The sequence below is a fragment of the Gobius niger genome (assembly GCF_951799975.1).
Source record: "Gobius niger genome assembly, chromosome: 6".
Lineage (NCBI taxonomy): Eukaryota > Metazoa > Chordata > Actinopteri > Gobiiformes > Gobiidae > Gobius > Gobius niger.
Genome location: NC_136857.1, coordinates 13,648,960 through 13,672,619, shown reverse-complemented (window position 1 = coordinate 13,672,619; position 23,660 = coordinate 13,648,960). Strand labels below are relative to the sequence as shown.

The 23,660-nt window shown below is 41.7% G+C and overlaps 3 protein-coding genes across 3 annotated transcripts in view; 1 reads left to right on the top strand and 2 right to left on the bottom strand.

Moving 5' to 3' along the window:
• Nucleotides 1-664: 664 nt before the first annotated feature.
• mfsd5 (major facilitator superfamily domain containing 5) lies at nt 665-2,939 on the bottom strand. The gene is made up of 2 exons (XM_079558638.1): nt 2,757-2,939; nt 665-2,253 (listed from the first exon to the last, which is right to left on the bottom strand). The coding sequence occupies exon 2, from the start codon at nt 2,160-2,162 to the stop codon at nt 717-719; it is 1,446 nt and encodes a 481-aa protein (XP_079414764.1). The 5' UTR covers nt 2,163-2,253; nt 2,757-2,939; the 3' UTR covers nt 665-716.
• Nucleotides 2,940-4,077: 1,138 nt separating this feature from the next.
• LOC306964798 (nuclear receptor subfamily 1 group D member 1-like) lies at nt 4,078-11,848 on the bottom strand. Its single transcript, XM_079558949.1, has 8 exons — nt 11,208-11,848; nt 7,471-7,788; nt 7,297-7,385; nt 7,041-7,185; nt 4,979-5,508; nt 4,714-4,899; nt 4,410-4,620; nt 4,078-4,328 (listed from the first exon to the last, which is right to left on the bottom strand). Exons 1-8 carry the CDS (start codon nt 11,227-11,229, stop codon nt 4,132-4,134), a joined length of 1,698 nt encoding a protein of 565 aa, XP_079415075.1. The 5' UTR covers nt 11,230-11,848; the 3' UTR covers nt 4,078-4,131.
• A 933-nt stretch (nt 11,849-12,781) lies between these two features.
• Nucleotides 12,782-23,660, top strand: part of rarga (retinoic acid receptor gamma a) — a 44,262-nt gene continuing 33,383 nt past the window's right edge. Inside the window, exons 1-2 of the mRNA XM_079557867.1 lie at nt 12,782-12,810; nt 12,931-13,028. The gene's annotated coding sequence lies outside the window, so the exon portion shown is untranslated. The remainder of the gene's footprint in view (nt 12,811-12,930; nt 13,029-23,660) is intronic.

Sequence of the window (23,660 nt, the reverse complement as noted above, 5' to 3'; positions counted from 1 at the left end):
CTTAATGTCCTCCCCTCCCTCACCCGCAAATGAACGTTCTAGCACCATCTTAAACCACTGCGTAGTGATGACAGGGACTGTGCCACTGGCTAGAAAGATGAGGAAGAAAGAGTAGCCGACTGCAGTGCGCAGGTCCAGGACAGGGAAACATCCAGAGGAATCTCGAAGTACAATTAGTTAGGACAATTAGTAACAGGAGAGGAAGACTATACATTTACAATGAGATGACTTAGGTGGTTTAAGTGACATCATGTGGTAAACCAATAGCGGAGAGATCACTCAATACAATAGGTTTGATCTTAAGATTGACATTTAGCAAATAGATACTACACATACTGTAACTGACATTGTGCAAAAAGCATCATGACGCTTCATTTTAAGGAGCCCCATAATTAAAATTAAAATGTTTATGATGACATTTTTTTGAAACAAGATAATTTATTGTACATGGCAACAAAAAATATATGAATACTTTAGCAATACTGAATTGACGTTTGTCAATATTAGGCAAATTTTCAACTGATATGTGGATTGGTTGAATACCCAGCCAGCAATACAAGACAACACAAGTAAAAATAAAAATAAAAGCAAAAAGATAATGATAATAATAATAATAAAGAAGACTGAAGACTGAAACAAACAAAACACAATGCTTAGTTTTTTAATGTCATAATGATACCATGGCAAGTGAAGTCAGTTAAAGAGTAAGCTAATATTCAGAACATTTCTCCTTCTCCTCTTGTATCTTCCAGTCTTAGATCTGTGTCATTTCTGCCAAAAGTGAACAAACTCACAACAGCCATCAACGCAGCCAGCATCATCACAGCACAGCCTCCAAACATGTGCCTGGTGCCACTCCCACCTTCTCCTCCTCCGGTCCCCGATACCTCTCCGTGTAATGCCAGCAGTCCCAGGCAGGCTAGCAAGTGAAGGGGCACTCGGAACCAGGCCAGCACCCCTGCACGCTTGTCCTCTGGAATCACTCGTCCTTGAAGAAAGCTCACGGCAGGGAAGTAGAGCCCACTAGCCAACTCCAACAGGAGGAAGGCTAAAAATGATTCGTGCGGCCTCGGCTGACCAGGAGCGGTGGAGAAGATGAGCATGAAGAATGAGAAGAAAGCCATGAGCACAGCGAGGCAGAGAACGTGGCCAGGTTGCAGATGGTAGCGTGTCGAGACGGCCAGGCGGAATAGTAAGGACCCTACCATGCTAGCAGCCATGAGGCAAGAGAAAACTATTCCCAAAGGAGGTCCGTGTGGGTCTAGCACAGGTGTCCATAAGAAAACAAAAATATAGAGAACACTTTCAAATAGTGCCTGTACCCCACCTAAGAGTAATACTCTTCTGTCTGACATTAAACAACGGAGTCCATCTTGGCAGCCTTTGGAAAATCTGGATTTTGCTGATGTGTGCAAAGAACCAGTACTTGAAGTAGGAAATAGTAGGGGTTTGTCACTTTCTTGATTACCTGTAGCCTCTTCTTTGCCCCAATCAGTTAGAACTATCCAACCACACATGGCCAAGCATGGGACAGCCAGAAGGAAAGGAGCCACTGGACCAAGATGGAGCCATTCTGCTAACAGGTTAGCGACGAGCCCTGCCCCAACTGCAAGTCCATGGTTCCATGTAGCTGCTGTGGTGAAAGTACTGGGAATCCACTCTCTTGGAAAATCATGCACTTCAACATGCCGGTGTACGTACCAAGATTCAAATGTTGTTGCCAGCAAGGAGGTGGACAAGCCCCCGAGGATTCGCCCAACAATTAAAACAAAATAATCTCTGGAGAGTTTAGTCAGGCAACATGCAGAGTAAGACAGGCAGAAAATAAGACACGTTTGTCTCCGACCCAAAACTTGAGGAAGCCAGCCTGAAAAAGGGGCGAACAGGACACAAGAGGCCAGGCCACATACATATAAAATAGCTATTTGAGATTCTAGGAAGCTATAGTGTCGGTACAGTTTGTAGAGGTAAGGGCCCTGGAGCCAGTCTGCCCATAAGGCCAGCAGATATGCACGCAGAAAGATTGACTGGAAGCGGCGAAACGCTGGGTTGGCTACCGCAGAAGGTTTGTCTTCAGGCGGAGTGATGCGACGTGCCGTCAGCTCCAGGCCAACACACAGTGCCAGCAGAAAAACTATGGCCAAGTAAGCTGTCACCAACATGATGTGATGAACTTCAATATGTGATGCTCAGGGCCCCAGAATCACGGCCTCGTCAACTGCTCTCGACTTCTCTGGTCACTTTCATTTGCACCTGGAACGAACACAAACATGTTCAGTGCAGGTACTACATTATATCAAAAGGTAAACAGAAAAAAATAAAAATAAAGAACTTTTTAACAATGCCACTTTTACTCTGATGATTTGGCTATAGGGACTTTTTTCTGTTTATGCTTTGGCTGGTTTTCATTTTACTTGACACACTTCAAGAAGTAGTAAAAGACAGACAAGTCTATACAATTAGCTCAAAATCCCACACAGGAATAGGACCTACTGGTCGCAACACACTATGCATTTACTTAACTTTTTATTCAATTCACTTGATAAATGGAAGCTCTGCACACCTAAGAAAGAAACAGCTGCGTAAGAGAGGATTCACTTGAAGATATTTCAGAAGTGTGACATATTAATAAATAGGTGTTCGGGGTTGTGCAGCGCAGCCAATATTAGGAGAGGTGGCCATGGTCGACTCGTCATCCTAAACATGTTAGCTACCTTATGATCCGCATTTACCAGAAACAAAGTCGCTTAACTTACCTCACTATTAGACCACTCTTCCATATTCTTTTTGGCTATTCCTCGAATGTAGTGAGCAAATAACACGATCAAAGTAGCAAGAATTACAGCCTGATGCAAAGGGGTTTGTTAAGATGCAGTCAGGTGCTAACAACAGACCATACAGTGCATTTCCGGGATCCGGTTAAGTTCTTCCTTATTTTAACCACGAGGTGGCAGTCGTGCTTTATTTCCGTTCGAGGAAACGCCATGGTATTTTAGTGTACAGTATTTATGAAATAGAATACATGCTACACTTTCCAATCATTGTAGTGAATAAATTGTGCTGTACATAAATGTAGATCCCCTAATGTATACCCAATTTTGTTTCCATTTAAAACGAATTTCCTTGTACAAGTCTCCTAAAGAAAGGCGCCTTTAAACTGTTAAGGGACTGATGAACTGATGCCCTGATGCTATGCTTGTAGCTTTTGTAATTATGTTTTGGTTTATTGGTGCTACTTGGACGTTTTTCATTATCTGCATAAATTTGTTTTGCCTTTTTGGTTGGGATACTGAAATAAATAACCTAAATAAATGTATCTCCTCACATAATAATATTATGATATTTTCATCTGGTATCAGAATGCATGGAAGTTGATTGTGCTGACTTAGTCTACTCCATTCTTAAATGTGTACACTTTATCCTAAAGAAAAACAAAATAAGCAATATCATACATAATATTAACTTTATATACTTTCTATTTTGGAAGATTTACAACATATACAGCGTGCTCAATCACTCATAATACATACATATACAAACTGAGAGGACCAGAAAAAAATCTCTCTCGCTCAAAAAATACATCTTGTGTTTGTATGACAAACAGTGGGCCAGAGGAGAGTCATGTGGAGTGAGTGCTGGTGATTTCAAGGATTATGCTGGTTCAAGTTTATTTAAGTCATTTCAAAGTTTTTATAGTAGCCCCCTGCACATAACCTCCATGGCCAAAACCCTCATATTGTTCAATAAAGGTCAACACATTCCTCTTTTCTGCGGTCTTTCACATGATTCCAGATACACATACAGATAACAGTTATGGTATGTATATTATTTACAGTGATTTCAGTAATAACAAAATGCAACATGCACATAATTGAGAGTTATGTATTAACTACACATTTTAGGTGCAAATCATCTTATAATTCCACAAACTTGAAGTCCAGAATGTTCAATCTGTTTAACTCTTCAGAAAAAGATTACTGGACTACATTTAGATTTGCTGTTGTATTTAGGTTCCCTTTTCCTTAAGGAAATACTGACTCAAAATGGTCAAATGGTCCCTTAAACTGCTTGGCGTGTCTTCAATTGTGTTCAAAAGTGAGCAAATGTGAGCAAAGTGAGTCTTTTCTTTGCTTAGGAATCAATACGGAAAGCCAGGAGTTTGTCGGAGTGAAGGTTGTTAAGAGTGCGCAGGTCTGGCAGACGAAGTAGAAGTTTGGAAAAGAGGCCAGTATCATCGGGACGCCGGCGAGTGATAAGTGAGCGCAGAGCTCGAATCAGACCCTCCTGCAGCTGCTCCACGGCCTGCATGTCGGAGATCCCAGAAAGGTCTAAAGAAACATAGATGAGTGAATGCAAAATAGATAGATGTGCCATATCTGATAGATACTGCTTTCAAAGCTCACGGTTACCTGCAGACACCAGCACCACTGCCATGAAGAGGGCCATTTCATCAGGCTCCAGGCCCAAAGAACTCAACTTCTCACTGAACTCAAACATGGCATCCATCAACGAGCCCATGCCTAAGCCCCGCAGAATTGATAGTGGGTAGGTTTGGCCATTGAGGAAAGTCACTGTACGTTTTTCGGCGTTGAACAAGGTGCAAAATCGCACCATCAGAACCTGAAACATTTGTGAAAGGAGGGAAATGGATTGAGGTCAACATCATAAAACATTTGAGTGTATGTTTTCATTTTACTGAAACGTGTTCTGTACCTGGAAAGTTCCTGATTTGAGCAACATGACCTGATCTTGCTGGCTCAGTGTTTGAAATCCGGGGATGCCTTTTGCAAACTCTACCACTTCCTTTACTGCTGGAGTGAAACAGTTAGAGAAAGATTCCCAAATCTCCTGACTGGAGCGATCCGTCCCTGATACAGGGCAAGCATTAAGAGGGCAGGCCTTAAAGAAAAAGAAGCAAACAATAAGTTTCTATCTGTTAAACAAAATGTAACAAAAATCAATACACAACTCCACTTACCAAAACTTTAGCACCTGGTGCTAACTTCCATGGGCAGGATGTTTGTGTTGTCTTTCCTTGATTGCAGACGCTGCTTTGGTTAGTCAGGTTATGGTTCTGATTTGTTGGTAGGGTGCAGGTGTAGCGGTTGTTGTCCACATTTGTGTGGAATGTTGACTGGTTGTCATTAGAGGTATAGGGACATAGTCTGGGGCGGACATCAGGGGTGGTCTGATAGCTCTGGGTGGAGGAAACCTGGCGAAAACTACCCTCCAGAGAATATGGGCAGTTATTGTTGTTGGAGATGTGTGCTCTCTTTATGGCTCTTTCCTGGCAGCTGTTGTTGCTGCTGGTGAAGATGTCATAGTAGGCTCTTGAAATTGCCCCAATTTCCTCTTTGGTGTTGCCTTCATCTGTGTTTGAGGGAATCTCTCTCATTGAGGGCGACTCTAACTCATTGACAGCTGATTCGTTTAGACTGTTCATGTAGCTCTGCATCTCATCGAGGAGTCGCTGCTTCTCTCTTTTGGGGATGCGACCAAAACGAACAGCTATAAATACAAAAAGTAAACAAGGTGAATTTATTTCCTTGTCATTTTCTGCATATCAGGAAAAGTGCATTGAGTTATGGTTTCATCCAATATAGATTATGTAATACCCTGGGTGAAAAAAAATAATATCTAACACTACAAAATCAAAAGAATATTCAGTGTTTTTACTTTCTCTTCTAACTTTTCCCATTCCCACAGTAACCATCAGCTGGAGAGGCTATATATAGAGCCCATGCCTCCATCTGCCTCATCCTATCCTCTATCCACCCATCTCTTCCTCTCCCTCTCTCTGTTTGTAAGTAGGGCAGTGGGGCACCGTTAGTGTGATGTCACTGAGATGGCGCAAGGGAGAAGAACACTGAACACCGTGGGGCAAAGGAGATTAAATGAGTAGGAGAACAAAAATGAGCAGGATAGATGGCACTCTTTGCAGACTGAAATACTTCCTACAATAAATGTAGTGACATCCACATAATTCCAGACATAACTTAACCGCAGAACAAACTAAACTGTTGGTAAAATGAATAGTAATACTTTCAAAATCAGCCTTCTCCTTGCAAACCTTCGGAAAATCAAAATACAAATCTCTGTATGCTAGATCATAAATAATAATAAAACAGTATTGAGTTCAGTGTCAGTGTCAATTGAGAACATTTTCTTTTTTTATTGTTTGTAAAGGTTTTGTGGTCTGTAGCAGTTGCATGAGGTTTTCCTGTTTTCATAGAGGTAGAAACCCAGCACAAGGGGGTTTGTAGGTTGCGGTTTTACACAAATAAAAAACTGAGAGGTTTGACCTAGCTGTTTGTTTTTTTTCAGAGCTGCAGTTTGCCACCCTATTTTCTCTGTGCACCAAAAATGTCAAGCGCATGCAAAAATAACACTAACCTCTTTACAAAATTAGGCAGTGCGAAACAGTGAAGAGGGTATAACGAAAGGCAGAAACCATACTGAGAGGAAACTATACCAAGTAGGTCAAGATGCATGAGTGCAAAGTTGGACCAATTCTGTATTTTTTTCTAGGTCAACACAGTTGTTCCTTTATTCTATATCTGTGGGTCATCGATCAATGTTGAGTTATAAAACAAGGTGTCATATCTGATCATCATATGGAGTCCTTTCAGTGTGTTTCTTACTTAATTGTTGCCCCCATCCCATATCTGTACAGAAGTTAATGAAGTTGATCCTGCTCTAATTTCCGAAAATAATTTCTGTGCTTGCAGCAGTTTTGTGATGATAGATAGCTTTGGGACAGTATGCTTCCTCTTCTCATAAATCACTGTCTAATAAGGAAGATGTAAGAGTGCTATGGGAACAAAATGGGTACATGGAGGGGATATACTATATAAGAATATTCACTGGTGCCAGTGGACTCAAGAAAGAAACTTCAAAACGTGTCACGAGGAGTACAAAGGAGGAGTAAGAGGCACAGGTCTGCTAATTGAGAGCACCATCTACCAATAATCTTTTTGCCAATTCACGACCCAGTTCTAGACCAAAAAGCTACGTGTATGCTCTATAGCGGATTGCCTCACCATCTCTGGACATGCCAACTGAGAGGCATTTCTTGAAGCGGCAGTGTTGGCACCGATTCCTATTCATTCTCATAATCAGGCAATTTTCATTCTTCACGCACATCTTGTAGTTTATGTTCTGTTGGATGCTGCGACGAAAGAAACCCTGCAAAATATAACAAATAATAAAGAACATATCCAATAATGCAGTTTCACAGTCATCGAAGTGATTTTTTTCCCAGACAATAAAACAAAACAACTGGAAACATATATTTACCTTGCAACCCTCACATGCATGCACTCCGTAATGAAAACCAGAAGCAATGTCCCCACAAACTTTGCAGAGAAGTACCATTCCTCCCGTCTCTAGATAATGAGATAAATTAATTAATAACATACAAAAAATGACTTTGAAACACAGGCTTTCTTGCTTAAAATTTAGGAGATTTACTTGTCAATGCACCAGGAAATCCACACGGCCTCTTTGCAGCAATGGGATGTGTATATGAGCGTTGAGAAGTTGCTTGTCCTGCTGGGGGGCTGTTGAACACCTCAGGAAACTGGAAAACCAGGTTAGAGGAAGAGGACCTGCACCCCGTTGTCCTCCGCTTCAGAGCCCCGATCTCTGTGAAGGTCACTTCCTCAGGAGAGGATGGCTGGGAGTGTGAGGAGGGAGACTGGGTCTGATATCCACTGGAGGGACTTCCAGGGCTTGGGCTGGAGCTGCCAGAGGAGCCAGAGGAGCCAGCATACAAGATCACCCCTCCACCTGAACATATAGAGAATATCACATGCATCGTCTGAGTATGATTATGAAACAGCTGTAACTCATTTGTAAAATGACACTTAGGCCAACCATTACATTCAAAGATAAAAAGTAATTAATAGCATCGAGTAAACCTGAAAGCTATTTCCACTTCAATAGTATGATTCCAAATCAAAGTCAATCATACAATGGACTTTCATTTTTAATTAATAGCAGTGTAGTGTACTTTATCTATTAAAGTAGGCTATTAAATGCAATGCACATCCGTTGTATGGCTTATAACTTGCAATTGTGATCGTGGCCCATTAAAGTTTAAGTTTACTCTACTGAACCAATTAAGTAACTATTGATTTTGATTGAATGGTTTGAGTTTGATATAAAGTAACTCAAACCATTTGAACGGAATCGGTTTACAAAAACATTAAAGTGTTATTAGTGCTGATGTTGGAGCAAGTAGGGGAAAAATTATTTAGATTTCCAGAAAAAAAAACACTTGTCACTACTACTGTATGTCCAATGTTATTTAACAGCATTAATATGATGGAGCTATTTTAACACAAAAACGAAAGGCTCATTATGCTTGGTCAACAGCGGATATGAAGGGGCCACTTGCCATATGAATAAAGTAATACAATAATTTTGTTTTAAGATAAATGTTTTTTCCCCCCGCTCATGTGCATACTCCTGATCCTTTAACTGGCTGCGCTGCATGTGCACGCTCCATCTCTCTCTCCTGCGCTTCTAGTCATGCGTTGTGGATGAGCTGAGACACGGCCTCACGTGTCTGCGGGGTTTGCTGCCTCCTCCGCTCCAATAATAGCCCCGTTTCGCTGGCACTGTGCCCAACGCCAGCCAACAGCACGACACCTGACTGCCGCCTCACATGCATGGACTCCTGACATGGTTACTTGGCAGAGCAAAGCCACAGTCTTGTGTTCAGATACAACAACATTAAATCGCACCTTTGTTTATAAACAGATGAGAGACTTGGAAGCTGTAGAGCGCAAGGTTATTTGGCCAAGGTTTAAGAGCAACTCGGCTAATTTATTTCTCTGTAAATGTGACACTGAATGCATGTTAAAGTAGACAACTAAACTTCGATCCAATCTGCATAGCTACATTTCCGCTACAGCCTAGTTCTATAGGCTACATTTACATCGTCTACTTCTATGCACTGAAGAGCAGTCTAGGACTTCCCTTGTTGCTGTGGCTGCACGAGATATTTGACGGGATCAATGTTTTGATAATCCTCCACGGAGCACGTGTTGGTGGATTTGTTGACTAATGCCAGAGCACCTTTAGCCTGCAGACATGCTGAGCCGCCTCTTCCTGGGATTCTTAGTCATAGCCTCAACTCCACCTTTACACATTGCAAGGCCACCTGAAGATCCGCATGGACTAAGTTATAAGCCAATGACTGCATATTGTATTTGCTTTATTTTATTAATGCAGTGGGCTATACCCTGAACCATATCTGATATCCAATAAATCGATTTTTTAAATAAGAATTTGACTAATTTGTATAAAACACTGTGCTCCTAGTGCAATTAGGAGTGAGGGATAGTCAACAAAAGTAACAGAAATTATTGTCTATTAGGCTAATTACTCGTTAGCTGATTTACTGTCCCTGTTTCAAGATTGTGCCCTTGTCAGTCACCAACCTCACAATGAAAAGTTTGGGCGGCTGACTGGTCGAATTGGACACATGTTGGATGTCTGCGGTCAATATACGCTACCAACCTATAGAAACTTGCTATAAAAGTAGCCTACCTATGCCAATAGCCTTCTTAACACACTGATTGTTTCATAATTTTTTTATGATCAGTATTTTATTATGTACATTGCTGGGCAAATGTATTAGAATGTATGAGCAAGCCAAAGGCAAATTTCTGCCATCATTGTGCATGGTAGACAATAAAGTTTTTCTATTCTATTCTATTCTATTCTATTCTATTCTATTCTATTCTATTCTATTCTATTCTATAAATGTCTATGTACAAATGTAGGCTAAACTAATATGATCTAGGCTAAGTTATACCCTACCGCCTACAAAAATATGTCAATATAAATAAAACATCAAACAGCTTGGTGACTTTGGAAAACAAAATCATGCGGCGCTAAAACGTGACAAAAGCAAACAGTCGACGCATGGAATAGCTGACCCACTGACCAAGCTCTCCCTCTCCTGCAGGCGGCGTGAGCCGTGTGCGAGAGCAGGAACATGGCAGGAGGAGGGCGCTCTATCTCACGCTTTGCACGAGGCTGTGAGAAGGAAGCCACGTGAGGAAAGCATTTGACAGTGCGTCGAGAGGAAATGCTTGAAACTATGCTGCACTGCAGCCTGATGCAGGAGTTTCTTTAGGCTACATGGCAAGTGTGCTCATGGGACTTGCTTTATGTGTGCATTACAGCCTATTTTTCCCCCAGATAATGTGAATGATAGCCCACGTAGGCATAATTCTATCAAACAAAAAAGTTTAGCTTTCCTTAGGCTATGGATGGAGATTATTAGTAGTTAGTAGATTATTTTTTATCATAAAATGCCAACTGCTGTTAACTCCTTTCACTGTTATGTTAACAACAAAGTGTCTCGGTTTTATCAAGATCAAACCCATAAACGGGTGAGTGGGTTAACTCAAGTGCATGCAGAGCAGCATGCAGGGAAGGGGAGGGTCCATCACCTGTACTTGAACGTGACTAATGCAAATGATTAGCAATGCTGAAAACAGGAGGTATCTGCACCTTTGTCTTATAAAAGCCATGATTTTCCATTAGCGACACGAGGCTGCACACTCAATGATTGATGTTTGTAAATTGTGTCTTGCATATGTGCTGCAGAAGCCCCACAATGTTTCAAGACAAATCTATCCTAAAGGAGACAAACCCTAACTTGACTAAAACAGCAACAACTACAAAACGCGTCCAAGTTGTGTTGTGTCAGGGAGAATAAAAGAATAGAACTTTCAACAATGTATAACTTATAGGCTAATCAAGAATGACAGAGCACTGAAGAGCTCCACGTGAGTTTGTTTTCATTGTGAAACAGGAAGTGGTCAGCTTCAGCTTTAACCATATGGCGCGTTTCACTGAGTGGAATATGGGAAGTATTCTATAACCACAATATTCATCCATAAATCCATAGGCTATGTGACAAACGGCAACTTTCCTTTTAACAGAACATGGATTTGCCAAACATGGAATGCTAACCATCTTACACAGCCACTTTATGGCCCTACTGACTTCATGAGAGTATTGTCTTTTACAGTAAGTAAGCACATATGACATATTTGCATTTGATCAATACAACAATTTGCACAAAAAAATAAATGCTTTGCATTGAAATTATTATAATTCAAAATGTATTAAATATTCAAAATGTAGAAACACATCTTATTTCTTATACTCAGTAAAGTTAATCTTACCTCCGCCAGGGCTGTTATCCATTCTTCTTGATGCAGATGACTTTGGACAGAGGTAGAAAAGTGTCTTAAAGTTGAAAGACTGGAAGAATTAATTCTTAAGAGTGTTGTGTAGTTGTAAAGCAATTTTCACAAAACACTCTCCATGGGTGAAAAAAGGAGACAAAGTCAAAAACTGTCTTGCACCTAAGAAAAAAGCTTCAGTGTTGATGTGTAGCTGTCCCAAAGAAGTCTAGTTGCCTTTAGCGCACGGGATACAGCTCCTCACTTGCGCGTATGATGCTGCACGAGTAACGATTAAGTGATTCCACTGAACTCCAAGAACGAAGAGTCATCACATCCGTGAACACACTCAGTGACTGGAATGACATACACACCCACTGATGCAAACACACATATCAATCACGTTTGAGCAAGGAAGTTAAAAATGTGACCGCCTTCCGCCTCAACTTGTGTTGCGTTTGTTAGTAAGGGATTTGGCACTCTTTGTAGCGCGAACTCCTTTCTCTCCCCCTCCAAACTGATGTGCATTTTCATTGGAGGCGGCGTAGAGCTGAGAGGAAGGCTTATTCGAGCGTGGTATGTGTTCAGTAAAGCCGCCCTACATGTGCGCTCTACATGTGCCTTGAAAAGCGCTGCCCTACTGATACACATTTTATGCAAAGCACAGAGCGTGTGCTGCGCACGGATGGGGAGATTGGAGGATGGAGCACATGGACTAAAGGCGTGGCTTACCGTGACTTCTAACAAGCAGAGCTCAACTGATGATAAACAGAGAGGCATGCCAAGCATCGTGTGATTTCCATGTTGAAGCCCATGTGACACCGAGAAGTAGCCATATGGCCTAGCAGTCCATCAACAAAGAGAATTATAGTTAGTTGCCAACATGGGGACCTATGCCTGCTGCTGCCACAAGACAGGCAAAACATGGATAACATGCTTGGATTGAAGTCTGTTGACTGCATCATATTCCAGGCTATAGCCTAATATTCTCAAGCATACACACAACAGTGTAGGAAACCTGCTCTATTTCACTTATCACAGTTTGCAACAACACTCACAACACGCGCTTCGGCTGTCTTGTGCTTAGCGCTCTCTAGTGGCAGATTAGGCCATGGTGGCTTTATGAATTCAATTTACCCCAACAAATAGTCCATAGTCTGAACGTTGCAAAGGTAGTTCTATTTGCCTCGCGCACTCCAAGACTATAAATCAATAAATCAATAACCGAAATCAGCCTATGTGAGAACATGGGTAAATTCAGTGGTCTTTGCTTGTGCATTATAGGTTATTCATTTGTTGTGACATAGGCATATACTACTTCGCCTATTAAGCAGTTTATAGTCATTATTTTATTAATCGTATCAATCATCGGGTCGGCCTATACTAACTACCAAATGAATGGACAAATGAAAGAATCACACAAGAATAGCACTGCAGGCACAGCCACTCAGTTTTCTTTTGCTATGACATCGCACGCGTAGACTCTAGTGGAGCTGCCTCGCTAGGGGGAGCCAGATTGCCAAGAATGCTCTCGTCCGAACGGGAGCTCCCATCACCGCCCCTGAGCTGCTGGGACACAGTGACGGATTGGCAACAGACGAAGGTAAGCTAACAAATGACTGTTATGATCTTTGAGGCGTAAAACCAAACGACGTGATCCCGAGAGGCACTCGTCTGAGATAGCGAAGTGTTGCCTGTAACTCGACTTTTGTCTTGATCACAGCAAACTTCGGTGTCCGCGCGCCTGCCGTTCGCCGACTTCACGTTTGAAACTTGTGAGGGGAACGCGCCCGCGTCTCAAGCCGAAACAGACGAACAGAGGTAAGGGGAGCTATTCTTGTCATAAATCATCTCTTATCGCAAATAAGTGGCTGTTCAACGTTGCGTCAGTCTGGTTGAGTGTGCTGCGACTGTACTCATGCTCTCGTCACGCGAACACGTTATGGCAGGGCACGGGATAATTACAGGCTGCTTTAACTGTTTGAGGGACGGGCAGAGCAGAAGTGGCTGCCAACACACACACCTGCACTGCGCTGCTTTGCCCCAAGGCTCAAAGACGGTCTTCATCATTGACTGTCTATCCCCTATACGACCCACCCCAACTCCTACAGCTTGTTGAATGTTTGCTTTACGCGTGTGTTATCCACTAGGCGCGCGTGTGATGAGCTCTCATTCACAAATTACGGGGGATTAACCCAGCAAAGCAAATGAGTCAGTTTTCCAGAAGTCAATTTTATGTTGGATAAGTGTCATCACCTGACTTGGTTTTTCCCCCCCCTCTACATTATGGGATCACATTTATAATAACATAAACATATACAAGCCCACAGAAGGCAAGTTATTCAGCTTGCCGAAATTCCAAAAGTAAACAAAACTATATATTTTTTTTCTTCCCTTTTTCCTGTGGAGAATGTGGTGTGCAGCTTTCTCACAAGGGTAGTTTTATATGCAGGGAAGGAGGCATGGAAAAGAAGACCTTTCCTTTTGAGCTCACAGATTTGCAGTAATTACAGAATCACTTCCATATGTGGCTCTCTGGCTGCCTTCTTGCTGCCCCCACCACCCCTCTCCTCTTTCCCTCTCCCCTCTTTCATTTGCATTCCCCCCTTATTCCTCGTCTTTTCTGCTTTTACTCATGCACTTTTTTTCCCCCTTTTTTTTTCCTTTTTCCGTAAAACCACATCTTTAGCAAAGTTTATGATAATCAGAACAGGCTGGCATTTCCCCCAGTCAGCAGCAGCAGCACAATTTGGCATTCATACTCCTTCTCTTTCAAAAGCAACCAAAAGGGGTCACAACAACACAAGCCTTCTCATTGTGCCAGCCCCAAGATGAGAAAAATGCAGAGGGCTGTGTTTTGTAAATTAGTATGTGAATCACTAGTGCAAACTTGAGTCACATAGCTTTTGGTGGTGACCCCAAAAGTAGTTCTCAATTGCGATCGTGGCGCGTTTCAATCAGGTCTACATTCAAGCTGGTGACAGTGACAGCTCAGTGATTTAGTTTAATGTGCATTGTTTAAAAATCGAATGAAAAATATGACTATTTGGAGGGGTTGGCGCGGCATGATTGCAAAGAAGGGAACAGAAAATGAGGGGGAAGAGAAGAAGTAATGCTATTTGACAGAGGCGGGTTCAGTACGGGTTCACGGTGACATCATGGCTGATTTTGGGGGGAGGTATAGACAGGAGAGCTGTTCACCTTTCATTGGACACACATGTTGGAGAGCTGGCAGGACACGTACTGGCACATAACCACCTCTAAACATATGCACCCCCAAAAATGCACAAACACACTCATGCTTAACAAAAAAAAAAAGTTCCCTCTGCTTTTCTTCACTTCCATCTGGAGTAGAAAAATCTTTTGTCCTTTTCACCGCATTTCAAATCTGGTTCTTATTTATTTTTGTTTGAGGATACATGGTAGTTAAAGACGTTTGGTCCCTAACACATACATTTCTCCATTACTACAAGTTTGTGTGCGTAGTATTCCTGTGTGTATGTTTTTGGTTGAAGGCAGTTGGACCCTAAATGAGTGCAGTTTGCCAGCAGTGATGAATGAGCTCCTTCATTTCTCAGGATGTGTGTTAAACTCTGTAACTCTGAAAGTGCCAGCGAGTGTATATTTATGTGACTTGTGTGTAAATGGCTTACGCGTGTGTGTGTGCTGGCCTGTGTCCCCTGCCTCGCTCCATACAGCCCCAAACTCACATGACATCAATCTGAATGTGTGGAATTAGTGATCTCATTATAGGCATCTTGTTTCTAATTACAACCTGCCGCCACAGGCACCAGCGCTGTGCACTCTTTCTCACCTCAATCTCTGCCTCAGCTCGCTATTTCTCCTCCAACAAATGCTTTCTCCATCGTCCACTTTCTTTCTGTTCCCTTTATAGTGTGCAGGTTTGCCTGGAGGATAACATTTTTGTCACATTGATTGTAATGCGCTGTGAACTATGACTGCATTAGAAGTTAGTTTGTGATACTTTTTTTTTTTTACAGAATGTTGCACGCTGGTGATTTAGATCTTTAAATAGAAATACTCATTAGATGATAACACTTTCTACGTAGTGTTTGTGTTGGCTCACCCAGGAATTAGCCATCGTAGGAGAAACATTCCAATACCGTCAACTGGACTGGTTGACTTGAGGATGTTTCGCTTCTATCTTCAGGAGATTCTTCTCATTCTTGTAGTCGAGATGCAACACTAGAAAACACAAATAGACCTCTGGTTTGTGTGTTAAACCAGTTTTCCAATTTGTATACAAGGGCTAGAAGAAGCTTAAAAAAGTGAAGGTCCTCAATTCAACTTGCACACAATGTGAAAGTTGACCTTCATACTATGTCTTTGAGCCAGAGAAAACTCCCACCTTGCCTATATAAATGCTTTCCTGTGACTGAGTGATTAGTGGTGTGTGTGTGTGTGTGAGAAGGGGGCATATATATAAAGATTAGATTACCTACACTTCTGCTGATCTGTGGCTAGAGTGAATGAACGACAATCGAATCCTAAAGTACTTCTAAGACTAATGCACTTTACTGTATTGTATAAATGTGTACTTAATTATCAGTACACATATATGGATCAGTCTCCATTAACGCTGGCGACTGACTACGTTGACATTGAAGTAAAAAAACGTAATTGACACAATCTAGCTTTTGTTAAAGTAAAAGGTCTGCTATCGTTTTTCTCCTAAGCTTCTGTTTCTGTTCTGTCCCTTTTGCTCCTTCTCACACAGCCCCAGGTCTTGATTTTCCATAGCTTTGTGAATGCAAAATTCAAACTGGAAACACACGACTCTGTACAATGTTGCCATGAATATTTCATATCTTCATAAATTCATAGAAGCAGTAGAGCTACATGCTGAGCTATGCCTGTGCCTGCTACATAAACTCCTCCCGAGTATCTTGTGTTGTTGGACTTTTTGTCAGAGCGCATAGTGTCAGGATTGATGTGAGGCCAGCGCGTTATGATGTCACGGCTGAAGTTAATGATACGAGAGCGGCAGGGGCCAAGGGCCGTGTTTCCAGTGGTGCCCAGAGAGAGAGATAGCACCCTGATCTATCTTCATTATCCCCCACTCTGCAGCCTCCCAGACACAATGACCATAAATCTCGACTGAAGCACACTTCACTGACACTGAAACACAAACACTAGTAACCTCTGACCCTTTGCCGCTACTGCCTACACACACACACACTTACATCCACCAATCTCCGGCACATAGACCCATACAGTACATTCACAAAAGCAGCCTGTGAATGTGCATTGGGGAGGAAGCATCTATGAAGCCTAAACACATCCTCCCATACACACGCTCCCCCCAGCTCACTGACATAATTTCATAAGAAGCACAGCATTGACAAACACCCGTCCCAGCTCTCCACTTTCTTCATGCATTTGATTCTGAAGTTTTCAGCCTCTTAACCTATTCTGAGAGGTGTTTTATATACAAACTGCATTATGAAATTATAGAACCTTTATAAATATAGGCTATATACAGTAGTGCATAGTAGATGCCCAGGCTATTTTCACAATATTCACAATAACGCCATATTGTTTTTAATTACACTCCAATATAGTTTAGTTTACTTTATTTGTCACACACACACACATATACATACAGTATAACATGCTGTGAAATTCTCTTTTGTGCCGTCCAGCTGCCACAACAACAACAACAACAACAAAAACAAAAACATATAAGACGAGAAAAAATACACACTACTAGAGTGAGGAGGTGCTTGGAGTCAGTCTAATAGCTTCAGGATAGAAGCTTCTCATCCTCAGTTGTTGTCTTGAGAGGGCGGTATCAGGGAGAACAGGTTTTATCAGGATGGCTGGTGTCCCTCACGATCTTCTCGGCCCTGTGTCGGCATCTCAGGGTGTAAATGTTGTCCAATTTAGGAAGACTGATCTTCAGGATCCTCACTTTCTCGAGAGCCAGGCAATCCATGCAGCCCCCCATCCACACTGTGATGCTGCCGGTTAGGATGCTGTCAGTGGTGCAGCTGTAAACGTTTTCTAGCACCTGGGGATGAGAGTCTAAAGTCTCTCAGTCATCTGAGATGGTACAGGTGTTGGCGAGCCTTTTTTCTTTTTTTTTCAAAAAATGTGTGTGTTGTCCAGCTCAGGTCCTGGGATATTGTGCACCCCGAGATATTTAAAGCTGTTCACTTCCCACAAACTCTGCTACTCTATATACCTGTAGTAGCAGAGTTTGTTTTTGCTCTGTCTCGTGGCTGTATTTATTTTCAAGTTCAGGTTACATAATTGCTGATTTAGTACTGCTATGTACACAGTGAACATATCCATATTAGCTTTAGTGGCCTCTTAACCAACTCATAAATCAAATGTAAACCAGATAAGGATCAGGTGGAGTGTGTTTTGTAGCACAGTTCACCTTAGGTATTTGCTTCCTGACGGAATATCAGGTTTCAGCAAAAAAAAAAAAATGGCAGTAATGCCTACGGTACTTTTTTATATTGGCTGGGTGATATGCATGGATATTGTAGACTATGGCATTCAAACACTATGACAACTGCCTGTGACATGCCTTCAAAATGATAATTATATGTTTGCCTCTAGCAAAGATGTTTGAGACATTTTGCCTTTAACTGTGACATAAAGGAGTTTAAAAACATTATATTAAGCTTCACTGTGCCTGTTGCATTATATGACTATTGTAATATAGACAGCAATGTGTTGTTAATGCCTACACCCATGTGTTTTTATACTGTACTTTAGTGGTGAATTTGTCTGTTACTGTTGAAAAGTTGTTGCCCTTTGGCCTGAGGAGGTGCAAGTTCCCGTTGAGGTGCCCGTTTAGGTGTGTCCTCTCCTCCCAGTACTGAGGTTTGAGCTGTTCATAACCAAAACATCATGAGAAACATAACATTAAGAAAACAGGGCACACGCCCAGAACCACAAACACATAAACACACATCTGAAATATATGATCTCATATGGAGAGAGAGGGGCATTTTCATGGCCACACCCAGATCTGTCACTACTGCTGTGGGCTGTGCCATCTCATACACACCACTTCCACTACAACAAGGTGTGGGTCGACCACTTCCATTTCACTACTGTGAACAGATTTAGGGGCTTATAGGTTTGATGGAAAGTAACATACCTATAAGCCCCTGTACATACTGTATAATACTGTATATTGCTTTTTAGTTACACTGTGGTGGAATATATATATATATATATATATATACATATTTTTTTTTACATACAGTACATATATATATATGTGTGTGTGTGTGTGTGTGTGTGTGTGTGTGTGTGTGTGTGTGTGTGTGTGTGTGTGTGTGTGTGTGCGTGTGTGTGTGTGTTCAATTGTCTATAAAACAAGATGAAGCAACGCAAAACGACTTCTGCTTAGAAACAAAGAGGAGAGAGAGAATTAAAAACAGAAACCTAAGCTCTCTGGGCCTTTTCTTCCCTCCAGGCAGTTTGTGGCTTGTGAAAAAAATGTGCTGTATATTTGAAGTGTTAGGTCACGTGACATGGGAAGGCTTTATGAATCAGAGGGTATAATTATTTCTTAGTGAGTGAGAGAGTGAGTGGGTGTACGTACAGCTATGTTTAGGGAGTGATCTGAGGAGCTAAAGAAGTGAGGCGGAGTGAGATGGGGACCGAGGGAAAGAGAGAGGCTCAGTGTTGCTAGTCTGTCTGCTGCTGTCAGTAGGACATTGATGAACATTCACACATTCTCCTCCTTGTCCTGGGATACTGCTAATCAGCGCTTAATATCAACTACAATATCTAAACATCAAAGGCTGCACTGGTAAGTAACCAACAACAACTTTTTTTTTCTTTCTGTCAACTTTCAAAGGATAACGTTGGGCAAAAGTGTAACCACAGTGGTAATTCAAGGGAAAATTCTTGACTCTCACAACTGTTTCTTGTTTGTTGTCTTTAGGAGTGTGAATGACAGTGAGTTTATACGAAAACATACTTTAGCATGTGTGTGCCTGCCTCATCTGTGCGGAAATTTGTGCTTATTAGCGAGCGGGGCCGAGGCCTGTTGAGTGCTTTATTATTAACAAATGTGTTACTATGCACAAAGTGTAGAGCCGTCACTGGTCCTTGGCCTGATTTTTTTTTTTATAGGCAAACATGTGGAGACTTGGCAAAGAAAAACATATTTTTTGCATTTGCAAATCGGAAAAGAGTTGATTCTTGTGGACTGAGTCTGTAACATGTTTATATGCTCAAGTTGTTTGCAATGTGGGGGAACATAATTTATGAAGGCTGGCATATGCACTAGGTTAACAGGTTACACTTGTTACAGCTGCTTGGTGTATCAAAGTGTGTTTGGTTGTTGCAGTATGTGATGTGAAATTGAGATGAGACACTTGATATCAGAATTTGTTTTTGTTTTTGCTGTCTCTGCTCTCCTACCTTTTGGTTTACTGGCCAATATGTCTGTATCTCTGCTGGAGCTGGACGGCTTCACGTCTGCACCTGCTGCCCACGGTTAACACTTCCTGGTGGACACAGCCAAAGTGTTAAAACTGAAGTAATAGATAAAAAACGACAGAGATTTGTGGCTGATGGCTGACTTAACTCTCCTGTCATCTATTAGAGCAAACTATGATGGCAGTTTATTAAGAGTGATTTGCAACAAAAAACACCCCTCTTTTTAGGAGAATGCTATCAATTAAAACAACTTCATCTTCATACAGTGTAGATGAAGTTGATCAAAGCACTTGTAGGTCAAAGAGCACAATTATTGTTACACAATCTTTATTGAAATAAATTTGTACGTAATTAATATAAATTATTGTGAGGTGTGTTCCAATGTCAGTTTTACTGTGGGAGCAATAACAACAAACTTGTTTTATTAGTTGTTGTGATGTAGTATTTTGCTGTCAGGTGATCAAATAAGAAGAGTCAGGTAGGTTTAAGATTTTATGACACACATACGTAAAACTGTAGGGATTTATGGGAATTAAAGACAACACAACGCCTTTGTATTGCAAAATCTGCTAACAGTTGCTCTTTGTTACTCGTCATTGCTCACACTAAATCTGGGAGTTGTTGTTACCTGTCTCTTTCTGGAATTTCTATAGCAATTAAAGCCGTGAAGGGAAGGGTTAGACAGGTGTTTTCAGAGGATCTAGGGGCGCTCTGCCACCACTCTATAATTAAGCAGGAAACTATCTGCTCACCATTTCCTATGTGTATTTTCGCAGGTGTGCTGCTGTGATGGTGAGGATTTACATTTTTGTATGTGCCTTGAAGCTCTCATCTTAAGATGTTCTGGCACAAGATTGTTTTCACACCCAGTGTTTGCCTGAGTGCCTTTGGCCTGACTTGTTTCTCTGTGTTACTGTGAGTTCCACAGGTCTGCTGTAGTAGTGGTGAAAGGGGAGTGAATTCTGTCAGCACGGAGAACTAGACATTTGGACATGCCAGTGTCAAATCCGAAAGTTAATTGCCGGTACCCCCAAATCTTGCCATTATTCCATACGTTTGTTTTCTCAGAAATTCCAGCTCTCATCTTTCTTTGGCTTTTCCTGTTGTGCTATGATTTCCTGTTGGAAGGAGCCTCCTGTTAAACTCACTAAAGGGCCCCACCACATCATGGAAACAGCCAACTGTCAGAATGACTTCACCAAATCACAAAGTGTTTACGCTTCTCTTTCATTTGTCAGTCTTTCCATAATTTCCGCTGCTTCACTTCAGAGGCCTTTATACCTTTTGAACTTTTGTTAGTCAGTTGAAACGTTTCTGGATAAGTTACAATACAAGTTCAGGATAAGAAAAGAAACTGCTCACTTTATTTGTTATGAGAAGCAGCATTTACTTTATTGATTGACTGATTAAAAACCAGTGCAACTCTGCATCGTGGCTGTAGGCAAATGCGTGTTTGTGCGATGCCAGAAGCAGGCAGATGTCAAACAAGTTCTTGGTGAAGGAATGCGGGGTGTTTAGAAACACAGGAGTGTCCGTCACTAGGTGTCTCATGTGGAGCCATTAACGAGACACTTGTTGAAAGATTGGTAGCTGTCAGCTTTACATCAGATAGTAATGTGTTTAGGGCATCACTTTCATAACAGTGCTGACTCCAGCAAGGAGATCAGATAGCACATTATGTTTCACTGTAAATTTGATTCATTTTCTAAAGAGAATAATGCCTAAAATAGTCAGCTTTTTGTGAACCTTGATCATCATCTCATCACTAGAGGGTTGGTGGTTCAAATTCCGGCTCCACAGGTGCAGACCAATGGGCAAGGAAAGCACTTCTCTTTATGGTGGGGGGCTGACATTGCTGCGATACCACCCCCTAGTGGCTACAGGCGACTCCAGATTGCATGAAAAGCAATGGGCACTTTACATGTCTCAAAAGCCTGGCTCCAAAGGCTTTTATTGTTTCTAAAAATACAGTTGATTCCTGTGACAACGCTGAGAAGAGTACAATATTTTTGCTGCGCTGGTTTCATGTTATATTTTTTCTGTGTTAGACTTGGCCTTTGATAGTCTGGCCCAGGAGCACTGTGGAGGCCTTTTGTCTATTTTTGGTTTTATGCTCTGTAGGAGGAGCTGCCATCATGAATTCTCTCTCGAATGGAGGAATTAATGTAAATAGGGAGGAGTGAGCAGTCTCTAAATATTAAGTCAGACTGCCCTTGGCCAAGGCACATCACCCACCTAGCTTGTGTGAATACAGTGAAAACAGTTGGTGAAAGTTCGATGGCGAATATTGGCCAATTGTCAATTTGATTCCAATTTCTCCATAATTACAATTTGCAGGCTGTACAAAGCAGATCTATTCAATGGATGAGGTGGTATGTCTGGATTTCAAAACAGTGTAAAGTATTGTTTATTGATATGGGGCTTCAAATAGAGACCTTTGGATACTAGCTATTATATTATATTTCTTTCTTTTATTTCCCTCTTTTCTTTCATTCTGGTACTGTAAAGAGAAAATGTGTCTCTAAAGGAAAAACACGTGTTGCATTATACATTTTCTTTATGTACATCCTGCTTGTTCTTCATGTTCATGAGTACATACTACTGCAAACTAGAATCCTGCTGAAAACCACAACTTTCACTTTGTTATTTGCTTATCTGGAGATGTCTTAGTTATTTTTGACTACAGTTCTTATGGCCCCAGGAACCGACACAAACACAACTATTAAGACACAATTGTTCTTTTGCTGACATAGGATTGAATATCCTTTGTTTGACAGACACTGAATCTGTGGGAAAAGCCCTCGTTCTTTCTGGCCACTGTTTGCTCCTTTTCTACTCCTGCTGTAATACAAACTCCACACTAAACAGCACAATGTCATTGTCCTGAAGCATGTCTCATCTTGTACTGCTGTCTTCAAATTGCAGGCTCGATTGATTTCATTTCAACCTCCTAATGGGATTATCTTTTGATGAAATCAACATTATCTTGTGCGTAACCTATGAGTTTAGCACTGCACTATTTACAGAAAGAACATTTAAAGTGCTGCACCTCTTAAGCAATGATGGAAAGTCCCGCACAGACCTGAGCCACCCATTGCTGGCTGTGGTGTTGCCTACCTCGGTGTGGATGCCTGCTGCCTCCTGTGTGCCCCCCAGGCTCAGGGGAAGTGTAGAGGCCTCATGCCCATTTGGCCCTGGCTAACAGGGGGATGAGGTCACTCCAAATTCCCCTTATCCCCTTATAGCCCCAGACAGGCTGGCCAAGCAGCCTACCACAGGACCTGACATAAAACACAAATGGCTGTGTAAAAAGCTGCCGGACTGATGTGACTCATTAAAAATCACTGGCGCCAACTCTTTTATTAATTCATTATTGTGTTTGGGAGTGAGAGGTTATTGGGTTCTATTGCTGGTTCTCTTTTATGTTTTCTTTATAAGGCATTCAGTCTTAAAAGTGCAGCGGGCTTTTTTTTATTCTCTAATTAAAATGTGTATTAATAGGACCAGTTCAAAAATTTTAATACACAGCTTTAAATCCACATGGATATCATTTTTTATACATCCTCTATTTTTTTCTCTCCCAGACACATTTTCCTGTTTTTATGGGATCTGTCACGAGTTCATGAGGCAGATACTGAAATGTGCTCTAGTCAAGTACATTTTCTTAACACACATACAGTATGAGCTTGCAGGCAGCTTTGTTTTTCCAGTCTGTACCCCTTCTCGCATTTGACCCACTGTGAAATCTTTACTGATGTTTTAGTGTGTTAAACGCAGAGTGGAATCACTGCACTGGGTCATGGTACGAGTTGTATAAGCAGTGAATAGATGGTGGGGGCCGGAGGGAAGGATTGAGTATGGACATGATTATAGAGAATTGGTGCAGAGTGCGTCAGAGATGGAAAAGAGTGGGTCTAACCTAGAGATTGGATGAATGCATTAAAAGTAAGATGGCAGTAGAGCCATGTTGGCAGGATGGGGGTGGGTGCCTTCCTGAAACGTGGCCACCCTAGCCTGCCTGGG

Bases quoted from the DNA above. Each gene is read 5' to 3' on its own strand.
- mfsd5 (XM_079558638.1), bottom strand. From the start codon at position 2,162: ATGTTGGTGACAGCTTACTTGGCCATAGTTTTTCTGCTGGCACTGTGT.
- LOC306964798 (XM_079558949.1), bottom strand. From the start codon at position 11,229: ATGGATAACAGCCCTGGCGGAG. The intron at 7,186-7,296 runs GTAAATATATGT...TATATTTTGCAG, and splicing joins ATGCATGTGAGGGTTGCAAG to GGTTTCTTTCGTCGCAGCAT. The intron at 4,329-4,409 runs GTAACCGTGAGC...ATGTTTCTTTAG, and splicing joins AGTGGTGCTGGTGTCTGCAG to ACCTTTCTGGGATCTCCGAC.